This window comes from Pristiophorus japonicus, unplaced genomic scaffold, assembly GCF_044704955.1.
Source record: "Pristiophorus japonicus isolate sPriJap1 unplaced genomic scaffold, sPriJap1.hap1 HAP1_SCAFFOLD_410, whole genome shotgun sequence".
NCBI lineage: Eukaryota > Metazoa > Chordata > Chondrichthyes > Pristiophoridae > Pristiophorus > Pristiophorus japonicus.
In genome coordinates this window covers 529,263-547,380 of record NW_027253981.1, presented here as the reverse complement: position 1 = coordinate 547,380, position 18,118 = coordinate 529,263, and the positions used below count along the sequence as shown (strand labels likewise).

The window sequence follows — 18,118 nt, the reverse complement described above, 5'->3', positions numbered from 1 at the left end:
CGGCACTCCCTCAGTACTGCCCCTCCGACAGTGCGGCACACCCTCAGTACTGTCCCTGATTGTCAGCCTGGATTATATGCTCAAGTCCCTGGAGTGGAGCACACAGTTGAGAGTAATATCACTGAGTGGAGTCCTGACCTCTATGTGACCCTCTCAGCCCTGACCTATGTTTGAAGAATGTGAATATTTTGCGGTTTCTTCAATCGGTAGTTCAGTGTTCACGTTTTGCGTGCACTGGGTTGTTCCACTCTATTATCCCTTGCACTATGTGTTGGGCTGGAGTATCACCCGACCCTCATGCAAGTATGATACTTTGGTGTCTACAAAAAACTGTTTCCACCACAATTCCCGCTAATTCCCTCACTGTTTAAGAAATGCGTTTCAAAGTTTCCTGAATGTCGTATGGACTGATTTTATCTTTATTATTTTCTAAGCAGGTGTACCATCTGCTTCTTGCTTCACCTTACTGCTTCTGTGACTGTTGTCTTATATGTAAATAAACCTGGTTATTATTTTTAGCCTGCAGAGAATGGTGTGACATTGCGATATGTGCCACCTTTTGAAGTAGGCATGACACGTTACCGACGTATCACCACGTTTACCTTCTTGGCTGATCACAGAAATGCCGTGTTCAGTTTATTTTAATCACACCGCTAGGACAGGTACTTCTGATTCACAACACTTCAGTATCATTCTCACATGAATACACCATGGTCACATATAGATTTACAGCACTTTATTTAAAACAGAAAATATCCATAAATACACTGATGAAGCTAAAGCACTTGCTAACTCCAGAATCCACGATGAAGATTAGATGAAGGAATCGAGTGTAATGTATCTAAGTGTGCTGATGATACAAAGCTGTGAGGAGGACAGTGAATGGGCAATAAGTGGCAGATGGAGTATACAATGGGGAAATGTGGTCGGACAAAGAGCAAAACAGAATATTTTTACAATGGTGAGTAACTATTAAACGTTGATGTTCAGAGAGATTTAGGTGTCCCCATACCAGAACCACAGAGTTAGCAGCAGGTAGAGCAAGCGATTAGGAAGGCAAATGGCAGGTAGCCTTTATTGCAGGGTGTTGGAGTACAAGAGGGAGCCGCAATTGCCCCCACCTGAAACATGGCACTCCCATCCCGTTTTATGCATTTTTACCGCTGTGGCGGTTGAGGTCACCTCTTGAGCGAAATTCCACTCTTTGTTTTTTTTTCACTTGGATCCGGAAGTCGGTCTTAATGGGGGCAGATATGGGGCAGTGACATCACCTGAGGGGCGGATACAGAGCGGATACAGGGAGGGTATAACACCTGAGGGGGGGGGATATGGGGCGGTGATATCACCTGGGGGGGCGGATACAAGGCAGATACAGGGAGGGTATAACACCTGAGGGGGGGGGGGGATATGGGGCGGTGACATCACCTGAGGGGGGGGGATATGGGGCAGTGACATCACCTGAGGGGCAGATACAAGGCAGATACAGGGAGGGTATAACACCTGAGGGGGGGGGATATGGGGCAGTGACATCACCTGAGGGGCAGATACAAGGCAGATACAGGGAGGGTATAACACCTGAGGGGGGGGATATGGGGCAGTGACATCACCTGAGGGGCAGATACAAGGCAGATACAGGGAGGGTATAACACCTGAGGGGGGGGATATGGGGCAGTGACATCACCTGAGGGGCAGATACAAGGCAGATACAGGGAGGGTATAACACCTGAGGGGGGATATGGGGCGGTGACATCACCTGAGGGGCGGATACAGGGCAGATACAGGGCGGATATAACACCTGAGGGGGGCATACAGTAATTGAAGGGCGGATACGGGGCGGAGCACAGTGACGGACGCGATGACATCACCACAGCTCGCCCTTTCACTGAAAGGGAAGAGCCTTCGAGATTTTATAGCTTTGGCCCAGTGGGCATGAGGGGTTGCCAGGCTGCGTGTTAGTGGCCCGGACGAACCCGGGTGGGGGGAGGGGGGGAGAATAAATGTTGGCTGACATGGCAGTCAGCTGACAAAAAAAAACATGGCGGCGCGGCAGTGCTCCTGCCCCTTTAAGGGAAGCGGCCCGGTTGCTGCAGAAGGCCACAGCCTGACTGGACCACCAGGGAAAGTTTGTATGTTTCAATGAGATCACCTCTCATTCTTCCAAACTCCAGAGAGTATAGGCCCATTCTCTCATCATCGGCAGCCCTCTCACCCCAGGCATCAATCTAGTGAACCGAGTTCTACCACCTCCAAGGCAAATGCATCCTTCCTTAGAACATGAGACCAAAACGGTGCACAGTACTCCAGGTGCGGCTGAAGATTTGCATAGGGGAATGTTGCCATCGGGGCGTTGGGGAGGGTATGACTGGCGGTGTGCACGGTGATGACCCGCTGAGCAGGAATTGGCAGCAGCGCAGCGCTGGGCTGGGAGGGTGGTACTGGCGGGATAACACGGAGTGGAATTTTGATAATGGCGGCCATTACAGGAAACATCGTCGGCCATTGCACTCCGCAGCATGGCTACGCTTTCTGCTGTTCACGGGCCTCGAGAGAAGGGGCCATTACTGCCCCCCCAGGGTGTCTTGCTATAATTATACAGGCCTTTGGTAAGACCAACTCGCTGGAGTTTAGAAGAATGAGAGGTGATCTCATTGAAACATATAAGATTCTTCAGGGGCTTGACAGGGTAGATGCAGGGAGGCTGTTTCCCCCTGGCTGGGGAGTCGGGAACCAGGGGTCACAGTCTCAGAATAAGGGGTCATTTAAGACTGAGATGAGGAGGAGTTTCTTCACTCAGAGGGTTGAGAATCTCTGGAATTCTCTGTCCCAAAGCGTTGTGGATGTTCAGTTGTTGAGTATATTCAAGGCTGAGATCGATAGAATTTTGGACGCTGGGGGAATCAAGGGATATGCGGATCGGGCGGAAAAGTGGAGTTGAGGTCGATGATTAGCCATGATCTTATTGAATGGCGGAGCAGGCTCGAGGGGCCATAGGGCCTATTCCTGCTCCTAATTCTGTTATAACCTCACATTCCTCTGATAGGCTCATTAAAGCAGGAGAGGGTATTCTGGCTCCAGACTCCACATGAAGGGCAGTCCTGCCCAGCAGAGCAAGACATGGCCTTTGGCTCCATTGCGCTTTAATCCCAACAGCTGGCAGTTCCACCTAGCAACACTGTGGGGCGTTGCTAGGGGTGCTGGGAGAACAGCTGGGGAATGGAGTTGCACAACCTTCCCCCCAACCCCCCCTCTACTTTTCAGCTTTCGATCTCTGAGAGGGTCCTGCAGATGTGAAGCTGGCCCCTGTGGATGGAGGTATGTAGCAGGGAAAGGAAGCGTTTTCTCTCTCTCCCCCCAGGCCCCATTATGTGCAGGGATCTGCCTCAGACCTTGCCCCGTTTGTATCAGAGTGCCAAATCAGCATGTGATTTTATTGAGGGGTGTCTGGTGCTGTGAGATAGAGGCTCCTGGGCTGTCGGCCCCTTGGCTGTGTTCCTGCAGACAGGAGTCCCTGGCTTTCATTGGGTGAGGCTCATCGAAGAGCTGGAACAGAGTGGGAGATCGCGCCTCCTCGGACCAGTCGAGGACGAGCGGCAAGTAAGAGAGGGTTGTGATGGAGCGCGCTGAGTTCCAAAATTCACAAGAATGGTTTTATTCCAGCGAAACATTCAGACACAACGTGGCACTGCAAGCAAAACAGATACCCAAGCTAGCACACGCGTCCGCTTCCCCGAGCCCCCCTCAATAACCGGGGAACTCACCCATGCCCCCACCCCACTTATCAACAAGCACCTTGTGTTTGCAGGAAGCGGCAGCTGAATTTAAGATCAGATTAGGATCCCAAGCTATTGCATTTCAGTAGTAACAGTCAACATTCAGAGGCACAGCCGTTGCGGGAGGGGGAGGGGGAGGGGGAGGGAGGGAGTGGGGGGGGGGGGGAGGTGATGAGGGGGAGGGGGAAGGGATGGGCAGGTGAGGAAGGGGAGGGGGAGTGAGGGGGAAGGGATGGGCAGGTGAGGAAGGGGGGAGTGAGGGGGATGTGGGGGAGGGGGAGGCTGGTTAGGACGACATGATGAGTTCTTGTTCCTGGGCGTTCCCAGATGAACACGGCCTCTTGCCTCGATTGTCTCTGAATGGGGGGCTCCCATTCTTCATGGAACGGTCCTTTGTGTTGCAGACAGGGAGAGTCGGAGAGTTGGTCCTGGGGCTCCTGCAGCAGTGAGGTAGGGGGCGGGGGCATTCAGCGGGCATAATGTTTCCACTCACATCGCCCCATCACCTCGCCACTGAACTGGTAGGTCAGCTTCTTCTTCACCTTGCGAACCTCGCCCGTCTTGCCGTAGTTCCGGAGTGCTCGGGCCATCTTCTGATAGGTCATCTTCTTGCGATTGCCCTTCTGCACCCCCCAGCGGTGCGCCAGCGCCTCCTTGTGTTTGGAGGAGAACTGGAATGTCCCCTTGTCCTTGTCCACCCACCAGATACTGTCCTTCATATCTCCGCTCCGCAAGAGGTCAAGCAGGAACTGGTACAATCGGATCTTCTTCTTGTTCCCTGTTGTGGGGAATTATCAAAACGGGTTTGGGAATATCAGAGTGGCAGCTGAACAACAACAACGGAATCCTGACCTGCCTCTCCCCCTCCCCGAGATGGCCAAGCGAACCACTCAGCTGGAACATAACTGTGGCACCCAGCGGCCGGTTCAAGAGAAGGCTCACCAGCAGCTTCTCAGCACAATTGGCGATGGGCAATAAATGCTGGCCTTACCAGCGACGCCCACATCCCAGGAATGGGAATAAAAATCTTCGGAACATGAAGTCTACACTGCGATTTGGGACATGGTGTTTCCCGAACAGGATTCCGGATTTGTTGATATCCTGATTTTTCACCCTTTCCTGTGTCTGTAACCTCCTCCAGCCCCACAACTCTCCGAGATCTCGGCACCCCTCCAATTCTGGCCTCTTGCTCATCCCCGGTTCTCATCACATTGCCATCGGTGGCCGTGCCATCAGCTGCCTGGGCCCTCCCTAAACCTCTCCGCCGCTCTCTCCTCCACAAAGGCGCTCCTTAAAACCCACCCCTTTGACCAAGCTTTTGGTCACCTCACCGAATATCTCCTTGTGGGTCTCTGTGTCAAAGTTTGTTTGATATCGCTGCTGTGAATGACCTCGGGTTGTTTTACTACATTAAAGGCGCTATATAAATGCAAGTTGTTGTTGCCAATTGTTCTAACCTCACTGACTAATACGAAGAGCCCTTCTCTACCTGAGGATCGGGGAGCAGCAGACAAGGGTTAGCTCCGGATAGAGGGGCACAATCTCTGCTCCCCCACTGCTCCCCCACTCTCCAGGTGACTACAGGTCTGGGACTGAGGTGCACCATGCTCTGTAAGGATGGCTTCAGCTTGAACTTGGGCCGTCCTCACACAGTGAGAGGGTGCAGGAGAAAGCTGACAAAAGGAATGGGGGGCAACGGGAGCATGAGAATAGATTTGCGGCTAACATAAAAAGGGACACCAAGGTATTTTATCAACTTACAAACAGTGTAACAAAGGGAGGGCGGGGCTGATGAGGGACCAAGACGGAGATCTTTTTGGCTGAGGCACTGAATGAGCACTTTGCATCTGCCTTCACTCGAGAGGATGCTGCCAATGTCACAGAAAAGGAGGAGGTAGTAGAGAAATTGGACAGGACAAAAATAGATAAAGAGGAGGGACCCAAAGTAGAAAAGTCACTGGGTCTGGATGGGAGGCATCCTAGGTTGCTGAGGGAAGTAAGGGAGGAAATTGCAGAGGCTCGGGCCAGAATCTTCCAATCCTCCTTGGTTATGGGGGTGGTGCCGGAGGACTGGAGAATTGCAAATGTTACATCCTTGTTCAAAAACGGGGAGAGGGATAAACCCAGCAACTACAAACCAGTCAGCCGAACATCGGCGGTGGTGTGGGAATTTCCAGCGACCACAATCCAACTGCCAATGAACTGTGTCCCAGAACAACATGAGTTAATCAGTGATAGCCAACAGATTTGTTAAAGGCAAATCGTCTCTGCCTAATTTGATTAAGTTATTCAATGAACTAACGCAGTGGCTGATGAGGGTGGTGTGGTTGGTGTTGTGCCACATAATAGACCTGTTCACAAAATTAAAGGACTGGAGATAACTGTGCGGTGTGGATACAACATTGGGCTGAGGGACAGAAATCAGAGTGGTGGTGAATGGTTGTTTCTCAGACCAAAGGGTGTTCCCCTGGGGTCGGTATTGGGAACACTGCTCTTTTTGATATATATTAATGGCCTGGACTTGGGTATACACGGCATCATTTCAACATTTGCAGATGACAGAAAACCTGGAAATATAGTAAACCGTGAGGAGGAGAGCGATAGGCTTCAGGAGGACAGACAGACTGGTGGAATGGGCAGACACGTGGCAGGCGGGACTTAACACAGAGAGGTGTGAAGTGATAAATTTTGGAAGGAAGAATGAGGAGAGACAATATAAAGGGTACAGTTTAAAGGGGGTGCAGGAACAGAGACCGGGGGGGTGGTGGGGGGGGGTACACAAATGTTTGAAGGTGACAGAACAAGTTGATTAGGCTGTTAAATAACGTTTGGGACCCTGGGCTTTAGTACGAGAGGCAGAGAGTACAAAAGCCAGGACGTTATCCTAAACCTTTAAAAACACTGGTTAGGCCCCAGCTGGAGTATTGTGTCCAATTCTGGGCACCGCACTTTAGGCCGGAGGTCAGGACCTTGGAGAGGGTGCAGAGGAGATTGACCAGACTGGTCCCGGGGCTGAGGGATTATGTTATGTGGAGAGATGGGAGAAGCTGGGGTTGATCTTAGAACAGAGAAGGTTAACAGGAGATTTGATAGAAATGTTCAGAATGATGAATGGTTTTGATAGAGTAAATAAGGAGAAAGTGTTCCCAGTGGCAAAAGCATTGAGAACCAGAGGACACAGATTGAAGGTGATTGGAAAAAGAAACAGAGGGGGAGATGAGGAAAATGATTTAACGCAGCGAGTTGTTGTGATCGGGAACGCACTGCCTGAAAGGGCGGTGGGAGCAGATTCAATCGTAACATTCGAAAGGGAATTGGATCAATACTTGAAGGGGAGAGAATTGCAGGGCTGTGGGGAAGGAGCCATGAGTGGGACTAATTGGATGGGCTGAATGGCCTCCGACCATGCTGTATCAATCTATGATTCCCCCTTCATAACCTCTTCACCCTGAGCCGAGGCTGCTAATCGGTCCCAATAGGTTTGCAGTCTTTCCGAGGTCTCACAAAGACATACTCGCGAAGCAAAGCTTTTCATTGCCTCCAGTGTTGAACACATCTCTAACGGATCCTGTGGTCTCATAACAAAAGTAGTCAGAATCACTGTGACTCAGCCAGCCACAGCTACTCAGTCATCGTTACCCAACAGCTTTATAACCATCCCAACCTCCTCGTGTTTCTCCTCACTCAATTCTTCATTCCTGCTTCCATTCCCTCCATCTAATCCCATCATTCCTGCCTATCCCCTAATAAATCCCATAATTCCTGCCCAGCCCCAATAAATCCCATCGTTCCTGCCCAGCCCCAATAAATCCCACCATTCCCCTGTCCGTTCCCCTCACCAACCCCACCATTCCTGCTTCCGTTGCCCTCCATTCAATTGGGTTGTTCCGCCGTGTCTTGCCCCGGTGCCCCCTTGTCCTCGCTCACCTGAGTCTGCACTGCTCATGTGAGGAATGGGTTGGGCCGCTGTCTCTCCATCAGATACTTCCAGCGGTGGGCTGCGTCTCTCCACATCCTCCTCATCAGAACTGCGCTCAGCGGAGGACGTGTACTGCGAGCACCAGCGGGGTACGTAGGGAACCTGGATCGCAGAGAGCAGACAGTGAGCAGACACCACCTCCAAACATCAGAAGAAATGTCAAACCTCCTACGTATCCATAGCAAGACAGAGCGCACAATAACAACTTACATTTACATAGCGCCTTTAGTTAACCCACAACCGAGGCATTCAATATTTTTTCTATTTTCTCCCCCTCTTTCCTTTTCTCTCTCTCCCTCCCTGACCGCGCTCTCCTATGGCCATGCCTCCTTTAACCTCTCCTTTCTCGGACACTCTGCCCTCCCGAATCCCTACCCCAACCCTCCATTACTCTTCAACCTTCCTACTCTCCTGTCGCTGTCCCAGGCTCGATTCCCTCCTCGATCAGCCTACAGCTTCCCTCTGGGTCTCTCTCGGCATCCTCCGAAGGGCCCCCCGTGGCACTCGTCACTGTCTCCTCACGAGCAGCAACCCCAAATGTCCCATCCTCCTCTCTCACCGACCTTCCCGCCCAGCGCGCCCACAGGGGTGGGGCTAACCTTGCCAATCTCCTCCCCGTCCAACTGCCCCCCCCCCCACCAGCACTGACCCTGTGGGCACAGGCAGTGGGGTAGCCATCACTGACCCTCTCTGCATCTCCCTCCAGAATGTCCATTCCCTTGTGAACAAGGCCCTTGCCGTCCATGAGCTGATCGTTAATGATCGCATCGACATCATGGCCCTGACAGAAACCTGGCTGAGGGGCGATGACACCTTGGCCTTAAATGAAGCCTCCCCGTCCGGCTATACCTTCCACCACTTGCCCCGCTCAGACTGCCGTGATGGGGGGTGTGGCTCTCATCCCCAAATCACACCATGGTCTGTCCCCCTACTCCTCGACACTTTCTCCTCCTTATACCATCTCACCTTATTCCACCTCGCTCTCCTCTCGTTTAAAATTCTCGTTCTGTACCACCCACCCAAGCACAACAAAAATGTTTATCACCGAGATATCTTCACTGCTTTCCTCCCTCAGTCTCTGCACCGAGCAACTTCTCATCCTCGGTGATTTCAACCTCCATCTCAACTCATCATGCTCTCTCTCCTCTGAGTTCACTAGCCTCCTATCCTCCCTTAATCTCTCCCTCCATGTGAACGCCCCAACCCATATTCACGGCCAGATCCTCGACCTTGCCATCTCTCGTGGCCTCACTATTCCCATCGTGTCATTCACAGGTAAGGCCATCTCTGACCACTTCCTTGTATCGCTCTCCACCCACATCCCCAAACCCCCCAACCCCACCTCCTTGTGTGTGCGCCCCGGGGAAAAACTCTCCCCCGACTCTCTTACAACTGCATTTATCAACTCCCAACTGTCCAGCCTTTGGCCCTCCATTCACCGTGACATTTCTGCAGCCACCGATCTGCCCAATCACACCCTCACTACCACCTTTCAAGCCCCAGTCAGTATTGAAACCATTACTCTCTCTCACCCCGGTACAGTCCTCATCTTCACTCCCTCAAGTCCAAGGGACGCAGACTTGAATGGATATGGTAGACAACTGGTTTAGCCATTCACTGCCAGATCTGGCTGGACTACAGAAAGCATTATCGAGTCCTACTTGTCTACCAAAACTGCTCACTATTCCAGGATCGTTCTGGAATGTAAAGATAAACCCCGGCTTCTGTTTGACACTGCTAACCATCTTTTTAAACCTTTCTCCCCAGTCTCCACCCTCACATCCGACAATAAGTGTGGGGAGCTCATGGACTTCTTTGTCTCGAAGATTGAGACCATCCAATCAGCTGCCTTTTCCCTTGCTTTCCCGAGCTCACCGGGCCAAACTTCCTCTAAGGAAGCCCTCTGCCCTGGCCCTGACCTCATATCTTTCTCCAGTTTCTCTCCAATCTCCCCCTCATGACCTTTCTGAGCTCATCCTGTCCATCAGACCCACTTCCTGCTCCCTTCACCCTATTCCCACTAAACTGCTGACCACCCAACTTCCTTTTCTGGCTCCCATGTTAGCCGACATTGTTAACGGTTCTCTCTCCTCAGGTACTGTCCCTCTCTCCCTCAAATCTGCCGACATCACCCCTCTCCTCAAAAAATCAACCCTTGACCCCTCCGTCCTTGCAAATTACCACCCCATCTCCAACCTCCCTTTCCTCTCCAAAGTCCTTGACCGTGTTGTCGCCTCCCAAATCCGTGCCCATCTTTCCCACAATTCCATGTTTGAATCCCTACAATCCGGTTTCCGTCCCTGCCACAGTACCGAAACGGCTCTCATCACAGTCACAAATAACATCCTGTGTGAGTGTGACACAGGTAAACTATCCCTCCTCGTCCTTCTCGACCTGTCTGCAGCCTTTGACACAGTTGACCACTCCATCCTCCTCCAACACCTCTCCACCATCATCCAGCTGGGTGGGACTGCACTCGCCTGGTTCCATTCTTATCCATCTAATCGTAGCCAGAGAATCTCCTGCATCGGCTTCTCTTCCCACTCCCGCATCATTACCTCTGGTGTCCCCCAAGGATCTATCCTTGGCCCCTCCTATTTCTCATCTATATGTTGCCCCTTGGTGACATCATCCGGAAACACAGCGTCAGTTTCCACATGTACACTGATGACACCCAGCTCTACCTCACCCCCACTTCTCTCAACCCTCCACGGTCTCTAAACTGTCAGACTGCTCGTCCCACATCCAGTTCTGGATGAGCAGAAATTTTCTCCAATTCAAAATTGGGAAGACTGACGTCATTGTTTTCGGTCCCTGCTACAAACTCCGTTCCCTAGCCACTGACTCCATCCCTCTCCCCAACTCCTGTCTGAGGCTGAACCAGACTGTTTGCAACCTTGGTGTCATGGTGAAATTAGCTTCCGGCCACATATCCACAGCATAACTAAAACCGCCTATTTCCACCTCCGTAACATCGCCCGTCTCTGCCCCTGCCTCAGCTCACCTGCTGCTGAAACCCTCATCTGTGCCTTTGTTACCTCTACACTTGACTATTCCAACGCACTCCTGGCTGGCCTCCCGCATTCTACACGACGTAAACTTGAGGTTACCGAAACTCGGCAGTCCGTGTCCTAACTCGCACCAAGACCCGCTCACCCATCACCCCCTGTGCTCGCTGACCTGCAGTGGCTTCTGGTTAAGCAATGCCTCGATTTCAAAATTCTCATCCTTATTTTCAAATCCCTCCATGGCCTCACCTCTCCCTATCTCTGTAATCTCCTCCAGCCCATTAAAGTATTTGGGGGAAGGTTTAGAGGAGATATGAGGGTAAATTTCTTCACCCAGAGGGTTGTGGGAGTCTGGAACTCACTGCCTGAAAGGATGGTAGAGGCAGAAACTCTCACCACATTTAAAAAGTACTTGGATGTGCACTTGAAGTGCCGTAACCTGCAGGACTATGGACCAAGAGCTGGAAAGTGGGATTAGGCTGGGTAGCTCTTTGTCGGCCGGCATAGACACGATGGGCCGAAATGACCCCCCCACCGAGATGTCTGCGCTCCTCTAATTCTGCTCCCTTGAACATCCCTGATTATAATCGCTCAACCATCGGTGGCCGTGCCTTCAGCTGCCTGGGTCCCAAGCTCTGGAACTCCCTCCCTAAACCTCACCGCCTCTCTTGCCTCCTTCAAGATGTTCCTTAAAACCCACCTCTTTGACCAAGCTTTTGGTCACCTGCCCTGATTTCTACTTAGATGGCTCAGTGTCAAATTTTTATCGCAGAACACTCCTGTGAAGCACGTTAAAGGTGCTATATAAATCCAAGTTTTTGTTGTTGTTGCTAAACTTCCCAAGGCGCTGCACAGGAGTGTGTGTCAGATACAGTCTGACACCAAGCTACATAAAGAGATATTAGAGCAGATGAGCAACAGCTTGATAAAGAAATAGCATTTACGGAGTGTCTTAGAGGCGAGGTGCAGAGATGGAGGTTTAGGGTTCGGCAGCTGAAGGCACAGCCACCAATGGTGGAGTGAAGGAATTAGTGATGTAAAAGAGGCCAGAATTGAAGGATCGCAGAGATCTCGGTGCGTTGTAGGGCTGGAGGAGGTTAGAGAGATAAGAAAGAAAGACTTGCATTTATATAGCGCCTTTCACAACCACCGGACGTCAAAAAGCGCTTTGCAGCCAATGAAGTACTTTTGGAGTGTAGTCACTGTTGTAATGTGGGAAACGCAGCAACCAATTAGCACACAGCAAGATCCCACAAACAGCAATTTGACAATGACTCAGATCATCTGTTTTTGTTACGTTGATTGAGGGATAAATATTGGCCAGGGCACCGGGGATAACTCCCCTGCTCGTCTTCAAAATAATGCCATGGAATCTTTAACATCCACCTGAGAGAGCAGATGGGGCCTCGGTTTAACGTCTCACCCAAAAGATGGCACCTCCAACAGTACAGCACTCCCTCGGCACTGCACTGGAGTGTCAGCCTAGATTTTTGTGCTCAAGTCCCTGGAGTGGGACTTGAACCCACAACCTCCTGACTCAGGCAAGGGTGCTGGCCACTGAGCCATGGCTGACATAAGATAGGGAGGGCGAGTCCATGGAGAGATTTGAAAACAAGGATGATAATTTTAAAATCAAGATGTTGCCAGATTGGGAGCCAATGTAGGTCAGTGAGTACAGGGGTGATGGGAGAATGGGACTCGGTGTGAGTCAAGATATGGACAGGTCAGTGAGTACAGAGGTGATGGGAGAATGGGACTCGGTGCGAGTTAGGATATGGACAGGTCAGTGAGTACAGAGGTGATGGGAGAATGGGACTGGGTGTGAGTTGGGATATGGACAGGTCAGTGAGTACAGGGGTGATGGGAGAACGGGACTGGGTGTGAGTCAGGATATGGACAGGTCAGTGAGTACAGGGGTGATGGGAGAACGGGACTGGGTGTGAGTCAGGATATGGACAGGTCAGTGAGTACAGGGGTGATGGGAGAACGGGACTGGGTGTGAGTCAGGACATGGGATGCTGCAATTTGGATGAATGGTCAAGGTCACACATTCACAACCGGCTGGATGTCTAAGGGCAACTCGTGCCCCAGGAGTGCTGCTCATAGGTCACCCTCAGCATGACCCTTTGGTCAAAGTGCCATTTGCGGTCACAGGATACATCAAGTCCCTGGATCCATCCCCAGCAGGTGAGCATGTAAAACTAAAGTATCTGTTAGAGTGGGGTTAGGGGAGTGTGTGGGGTTAGAGTGGGGTTAGAATGGGGTTAGGGGAGTGCGTGTGGGGTTTGAGTGGGGTTAGAATGGGGTTAGAGTGGGTTAGGTGAGTGCGTGTGGGGTTTGAGTGGGGTTAGAATGGGGTTAGAGTGGGGTTAGGCGAGTGCGTGTGGGGTTTGTGTGGGGTTGGAATGGGGTTAGAGTGGGGTTAGACGGGTGTGTGGGGTTAGAGTGGGGTTAGAGTGGGGTTAGAGTGGGGTTAGGGGAGTGTGTGGGGTTAGAGTGGAGTTAGGTGAGTGCATGTGAGATTTGAGTGGGGTTAGAATAGGGTTAGAGTGGGGTTAGGGAAGTGCGTGTGGGGTTTGAGTGGGGTTAGAATGGGGTTAGAGTGGGGTTAGGCGAGTGCGTGAGGGGTTTGAGTGGGGTTAGAATGGGGTTAGAGTGGGGTTAGAGTGGAGTTAGAGTGGGGTTAGGGGAGTGTGTGGGGTTCGAGTGGGGTTAGAATGGGGTTAGAGTGGGGTTAGATTGGGGTTAGGGAAGTGTGTGGGGTTCGAGTGGGGTTAAGAGTGGGGTTAAAAGTGGGGTTAGGCGAGTGTGAAGGGTTCGAGTGGGGTTCGAGTGGGGTTCGATTGGGGTTAGAGTGGGGTTAGAGTGGGGTTAGGAGAGTGTGTGGGGTTAGAGTGGGGTTAGAGTGGGGTTAGAGTGGGGTTAGGCGAGTGTGTGTGGGGTTAGAGTGGGGTTAGAGTGGGGTTAGAGTGGGGTTAGAGTGGGGTTAGGCGAGTGTGTGTGGGGGTAGAGTGGGGTTAGAGTGGGGTTAGAGTGGGGTTAGGCGAGTGTGTGGGGTTAGAGTGGGGTAAGAGTGGGGTTAGAGTGGGGTTAGAGTGGGGTTAGAGAGGGGTTAGAGTGGGGTTAGAGTGGGGTTAGAGTGGGGTTAGGCGAGTGTGTGTGGGGTTAGAGTGGGGTTAGAGTGGGGTTAGAGCGGGATTAAGCGAGTGTGTGTGGGGTTAGAGTGGGGTTAGAGTGGGGTTAGAGTGGGGTTAGGCGAGTGTGTGGGGTTAGAGTGGGGTTAGAGTGGGGTTAGGCGAGTGTGTGTGTGGTTAGAGCGGGGTTAGAGCGGGGTTAGAGCGGGGTTAGAGTGGGGTGAGGGGAGTGTGTAGGGTTAGAGTGGGGTTAGAGTGCGGTTCGAGTGGGGTTAGAGTGGGGTTAGGCGAGTGTGTGGGGTTAGAGTGGGGTTAAAGTGGGGTTAGAGTGGGGTTAGAGTGGGGTTAAGCGAGTGTGTGTGGGGTTAGAGTGGGGTTAAAGTGGGGTTAGAGTGGGGTTAGTGTGGGGTTAGAGTGGGGTTAGAGTGGGGTTAGGCGAGTGTGTGGGGTTAGAGTGGGGTTAGAGTGGGGTTAGGGGAGTGTGTGGGGTTAGAGTGGGGTTAGAGTGGGGTTAGGCGAGTGTGTGGGGTTAGAGTGGGGTTAGAGTGGGGTTAGAGTGGGGTTAGAGAGGGTTTAGGCGAGTGTGTGTCGGGTTAGAGTGGGGTTAGAGTGGGGTTAGGCGAGTGTGTGGGGTTAGAGTGGGGTTAGAGTGGGGTTAGGCGAGTGTGTGTGTGGTTAGAGCGGGGTTAGAGCGGGGTTAGAGTGGGGTGAGGGGAGTGTGTAGGGTTAGAGTGGGGTTAGAGTGCGGTTCGAGTGGGGTTAGAGTGGGGTTAGGCGAGTGTGTGGGGTTAGAGTGGGGTTAAAGTGGGGTTAGAGCGGGGTTAAGCGAGTGTGTGTGGGGTTAGAGTGGGGTTAAAGTGGGGTTAGAGTGGGGTTAGTGTGGGGTTAGAGTGGGGTTAGAGTGGGGTTAGAGTGGGGTTAGGCGAGTGTGTGGGGTTAGAGTGGGGTTAGAGTGTGGTTAGGGGAGTGTGTGGGGTTAGAGTGGGGTTAGAGTGGGGTTAGAGTGGGGTTAGGGGAGAGTGTGGGGTTAGAGTGGGGTTAGAGTGGAGTTAGAGTGGGGTTAGAGTGAGGTTAGAGTGGGGTTAGGCGAGTGTGTGGGGTTAGAGTGGGGTTAGTGTGGGGTTATAGTGGGGTTAGAGTGGGGTTAGAGTGGGGTTAGAGAGGGTTTAGGCGAGTGTGTGTAGGGTTAGAGTGGGGTTAGGCAAGTGTGTGGGTTTAGAGTGGGGTTAGAGTGGGGTTAGAGCGGGGTTAGAGTGGGGTTAGAGCGGGGTTAGAGTGGGGTTAGAGTGGGGTTAGGCGAGTGTGTGTGGGATTAGAGTGGGGTTCGAGTGGGGTTAGACTGGGGTTAGAGTGGGGTTAGGCGAGTGTGTGTGGGGTTAGAGTGGGGTTAGAGCGGGGTTAGAGCGGGGTTAGAGCGGGGTTAGAGCGGGTTTAGAGCGGGGTTGGAGCGTGGTTAGGGGAGTGTGTGGGGTTAGAGTGGGGTTAGGCGAGTGTATGTGGGGTTAGAGTGGGGTTAAAGTGGGGTTAGAGTGGGGTTTGAGTGGGGTTAGAGTGGGGTTAGAGCGGGGTTAGAGCGGGGTTATGCGAGTGTGTGTGGGGTTAGAGTGGGGTTAGAGTCGTGTTAGAGTGGGGTTAGAGTGGGGAGTGTGTGGGGTTCGAGTGGGGTTAGAGTGGGGTTAGATTGGGGTTAGAGTGGGGTTAGAGTGGGGTTAGAGTGGGGAGTGTGTGGGGTTAGAGTGGGGTTAGAGTGGGGAGTGTGTGGGGTTAGAGTGGGGTTAGATTGGGGTTAGAGTGGGGTTAGAATGGGGTTAGAGTGGGGTTAGAATGGGGTTAGAGTGGGGTTAGAGCTGGGTTAGAGTGGGGTTAGAGTGGGGTTAGGCGAGTGTGTGGGGTTAGAGTGGTGTTAGAGTGGGGTTAGATTGGGGTTAGAGTCGGGTTAGAGTGGGGTTAGATTGGGGTTAGAGTGGGGTTAGAGTGGGGTTAGAGCGGGGTTAGATTGGGGTTAGAGTCGGGTTAGAGTGGGGTTAGATTGGGGTTAGAGTGGGGTTAGAGTGGGGTTAGAGTGGGGTTAGAGTGGGGTTAGGCGAGTGTGTGGGGTTAGAGTGGGGTTAGAGTGGGGTTAGAGTGGGGTTAGAGAGGGTTTAGGCGAGTGTGTGTAGGGTTAGAGTGGGGTTAGAGTGGGGTTAGGCAAGTGTGTGGGTTTAGAGTGGGGTTAGAGTGGGGTTAGAGCGGGGTTAAGCGAGTGTGTGTGGGGTTAGAGTGGGGTTAAAGTGGGGTTAGAGTGAGGTTAGTGTGGGGTTAGAGTGGGGTTAGAGTGGGGTTAGGCGAGTGTGTGGGGTTAGAGTGGGGTTAGAGTGGGGTTAGGGGAGTGTGTGGGGTTAGAGTGGGGTTAGAGTGGGGTTAGGCGAGTGTGTGGGGTTAGAGTGGGGTTAGGGGAGAGTGTGGGGTTAGAGTGGGGTTAGAGTGGAGTTAGAGTGGGGTTAGAGTGAGGTTAGAGTGGGGTTAGGCGAGTGTGTCGGGTTAGAGTGGGGTTAGTGTGGGGTTATAGTGGGGTTAGAGTGGGGTTAGAGAGGGTTTAGGCGAGTGTGTGTAGGGTTAGAGTGGGGTTAGAGTGGGGTTAGGCAAGTGTGTGGGTTTAGAGTGGGGTTAGAGTGGGGTTAGAGCGGGGTTAGAGTGGGGTTAGAGCGGGGTTAGAGTGGGGTTAGAGCGGGGTTAGAGTGGGGTTAGAGTGGGGTTAGAGTGGGGTTAGGCGAGTGTGTGTGGGATTAGAGTGGGGTTCGAGTGGGGTTAGACTGGGGTTAGAGTGGGGTTAGGCGAGTGTGTGTGGGGTTAGAGTGGGGTTAGAGCGGGGTTCGAGCGGGGTTAGAGCGGGGTTAGAGCGGGGTTGGAGCGTGGTTAGGGGAGTGTGTGGGGTTAGAGTGGGGTTAGGCGAGTGTATGTGGGGTTAGAGTGGGGTTAAAGTGGGGTTAGAGTGGGGTTTGAGTGGGGTTAGAGCGGGGTTAGAGCGGGGTTATGCGAGTGTGTGTGGGGTTAGAGTGGGGTTAGAGTCGTGTTAGAGTGGGGTTAGAGTGGGGAGTGTGTGGGGTTCGAGTGGGGATAGAGTGGGGTTAGATTGGGGTTAGAGTGGGGTTAGAGTGGGGAGTGTGTGGGGTTAGAGTGGGGTTAGAGTGGGGAGTGTGTGGGGTTAGAGTGGGGTTAGATTGGGGTTTGAGTGGGGTTAGAATGGGGTTAGAGTGGGGTCAGAGTGGGGTTAGAGCTGGGTTAGAGTGGGGTTAGAGTGGGGTTAGGCGAGTGTGTGGGGTTAGAGTGGGGTTAGATTGGGGTTAGAGTGGGGTTAGAGTGGGGTTAGAGCGGGGTTAGAGTGGGGTTAGGCGAGTGTGTGGGGTTAGAGTGGGGTTAGAGTGGTGTTAGGGGAGTGAGTGGGGTTCGAGTGGGGTCAGAGTGGGGTTAGAGTGGGGTTAGAGTGGGGTTAGGGGAGTGAGTGGGGTTCGAGTGGGGTTAGAGTGGGGTTAGGGGAGTGAGTGGGGTTATAGTTGGGTTAGAGTGGGGTTAGGGGAGTGAGTGGGGTTCGAGTGTGGTTAGAGTGGGGTTCGAGTGGGGTTCGAGTGTGGTTAGGCAAGTGTGTGTGGGGTTAGAGTGGGGTTAGAGTGGGGTTAGAGTGGGGTTAGAGTGTTGTTAGTGTGGGGTTAGAGTGGGGTTAGAGTGGGGTTAGAGTGGGGTTAAAGTGGTGGTTAGAGTGGGGTTAGGGGAGTGTGTGGGGTTAGAGTGGGGTTAGAGTGGGGTTAGAGTGGGGTTAGAGTGGGGTTAGGCGAGTGTGTGTGGGGTTAGAGCGGGGTTAGAGCGGGGTTAGAGCGGGGTTGGAGCGTGGTTAGGGGAGTGTGTGGGGTTAGAGTGGGGTTAGGCGAGTGTATGTGGGGTTAGAGTGGGGTTAAAGTGGGGTTAGAGTGGGGTTTGAGTGGGGTTAGAGCGGGGTTAGAGCGGGGTTATGCGAGTGTGTGTGGGGTTAGAGTGGGGTTAGAGTCGTGTTAGAGTGGGGTTAGAGTGGGGAGTGTGTGGGGTTCGAGTGGGGATAGAGTGGGGTTAGATTGAGGTTAGAGTGGGGTTAGAGTGGGGAGTGTGTGGGGTTAGAGTGGGGTTAGAGTGGGGAGTGTGTGGGGTTAGAGTGGGGTTAGATTGGGGTTTGAGTGGGGTTAGAATGGGGTTAGAGTGGGGTTAGAGTGGGGTTAG

At 52.6% G+C, this 18,118-nt stretch overlaps 1 protein-coding gene across 2 annotated transcripts in view; it reads right to left on the bottom strand.

Moving 5' to 3' along the window:
* Window positions 1–721: 721 nt before the first annotated feature.
* LOC139250683 (transcription factor PU.1-like) overlaps window positions 722–18,118 on the bottom strand; it is a 45,666-nt gene continuing 28,269 nt past the window's right edge. The window contains exons 4-6 of one of the 2 annotated variants that reach the window (XR_011591338.1): window positions 7,698–7,851; window positions 1,426–4,548; window positions 1,365–1,389 (exon numbers count right to left, since the gene is read on the bottom strand). Coding sequence is in view for 1 of the 2 variants with exons in the window: in XM_070873060.1 (XP_070729161.1) it covers window positions 4,238–4,548; window positions 7,698–7,851 (465 nt within the window). In the remaining variant the exon portion in view is untranslated. Of the gene's footprint in view, window positions 4,549–7,697; window positions 7,852–18,118 lie in introns of both variants that reach the window. The other variant, XM_070873060.1, reaches the window with a different exon arrangement.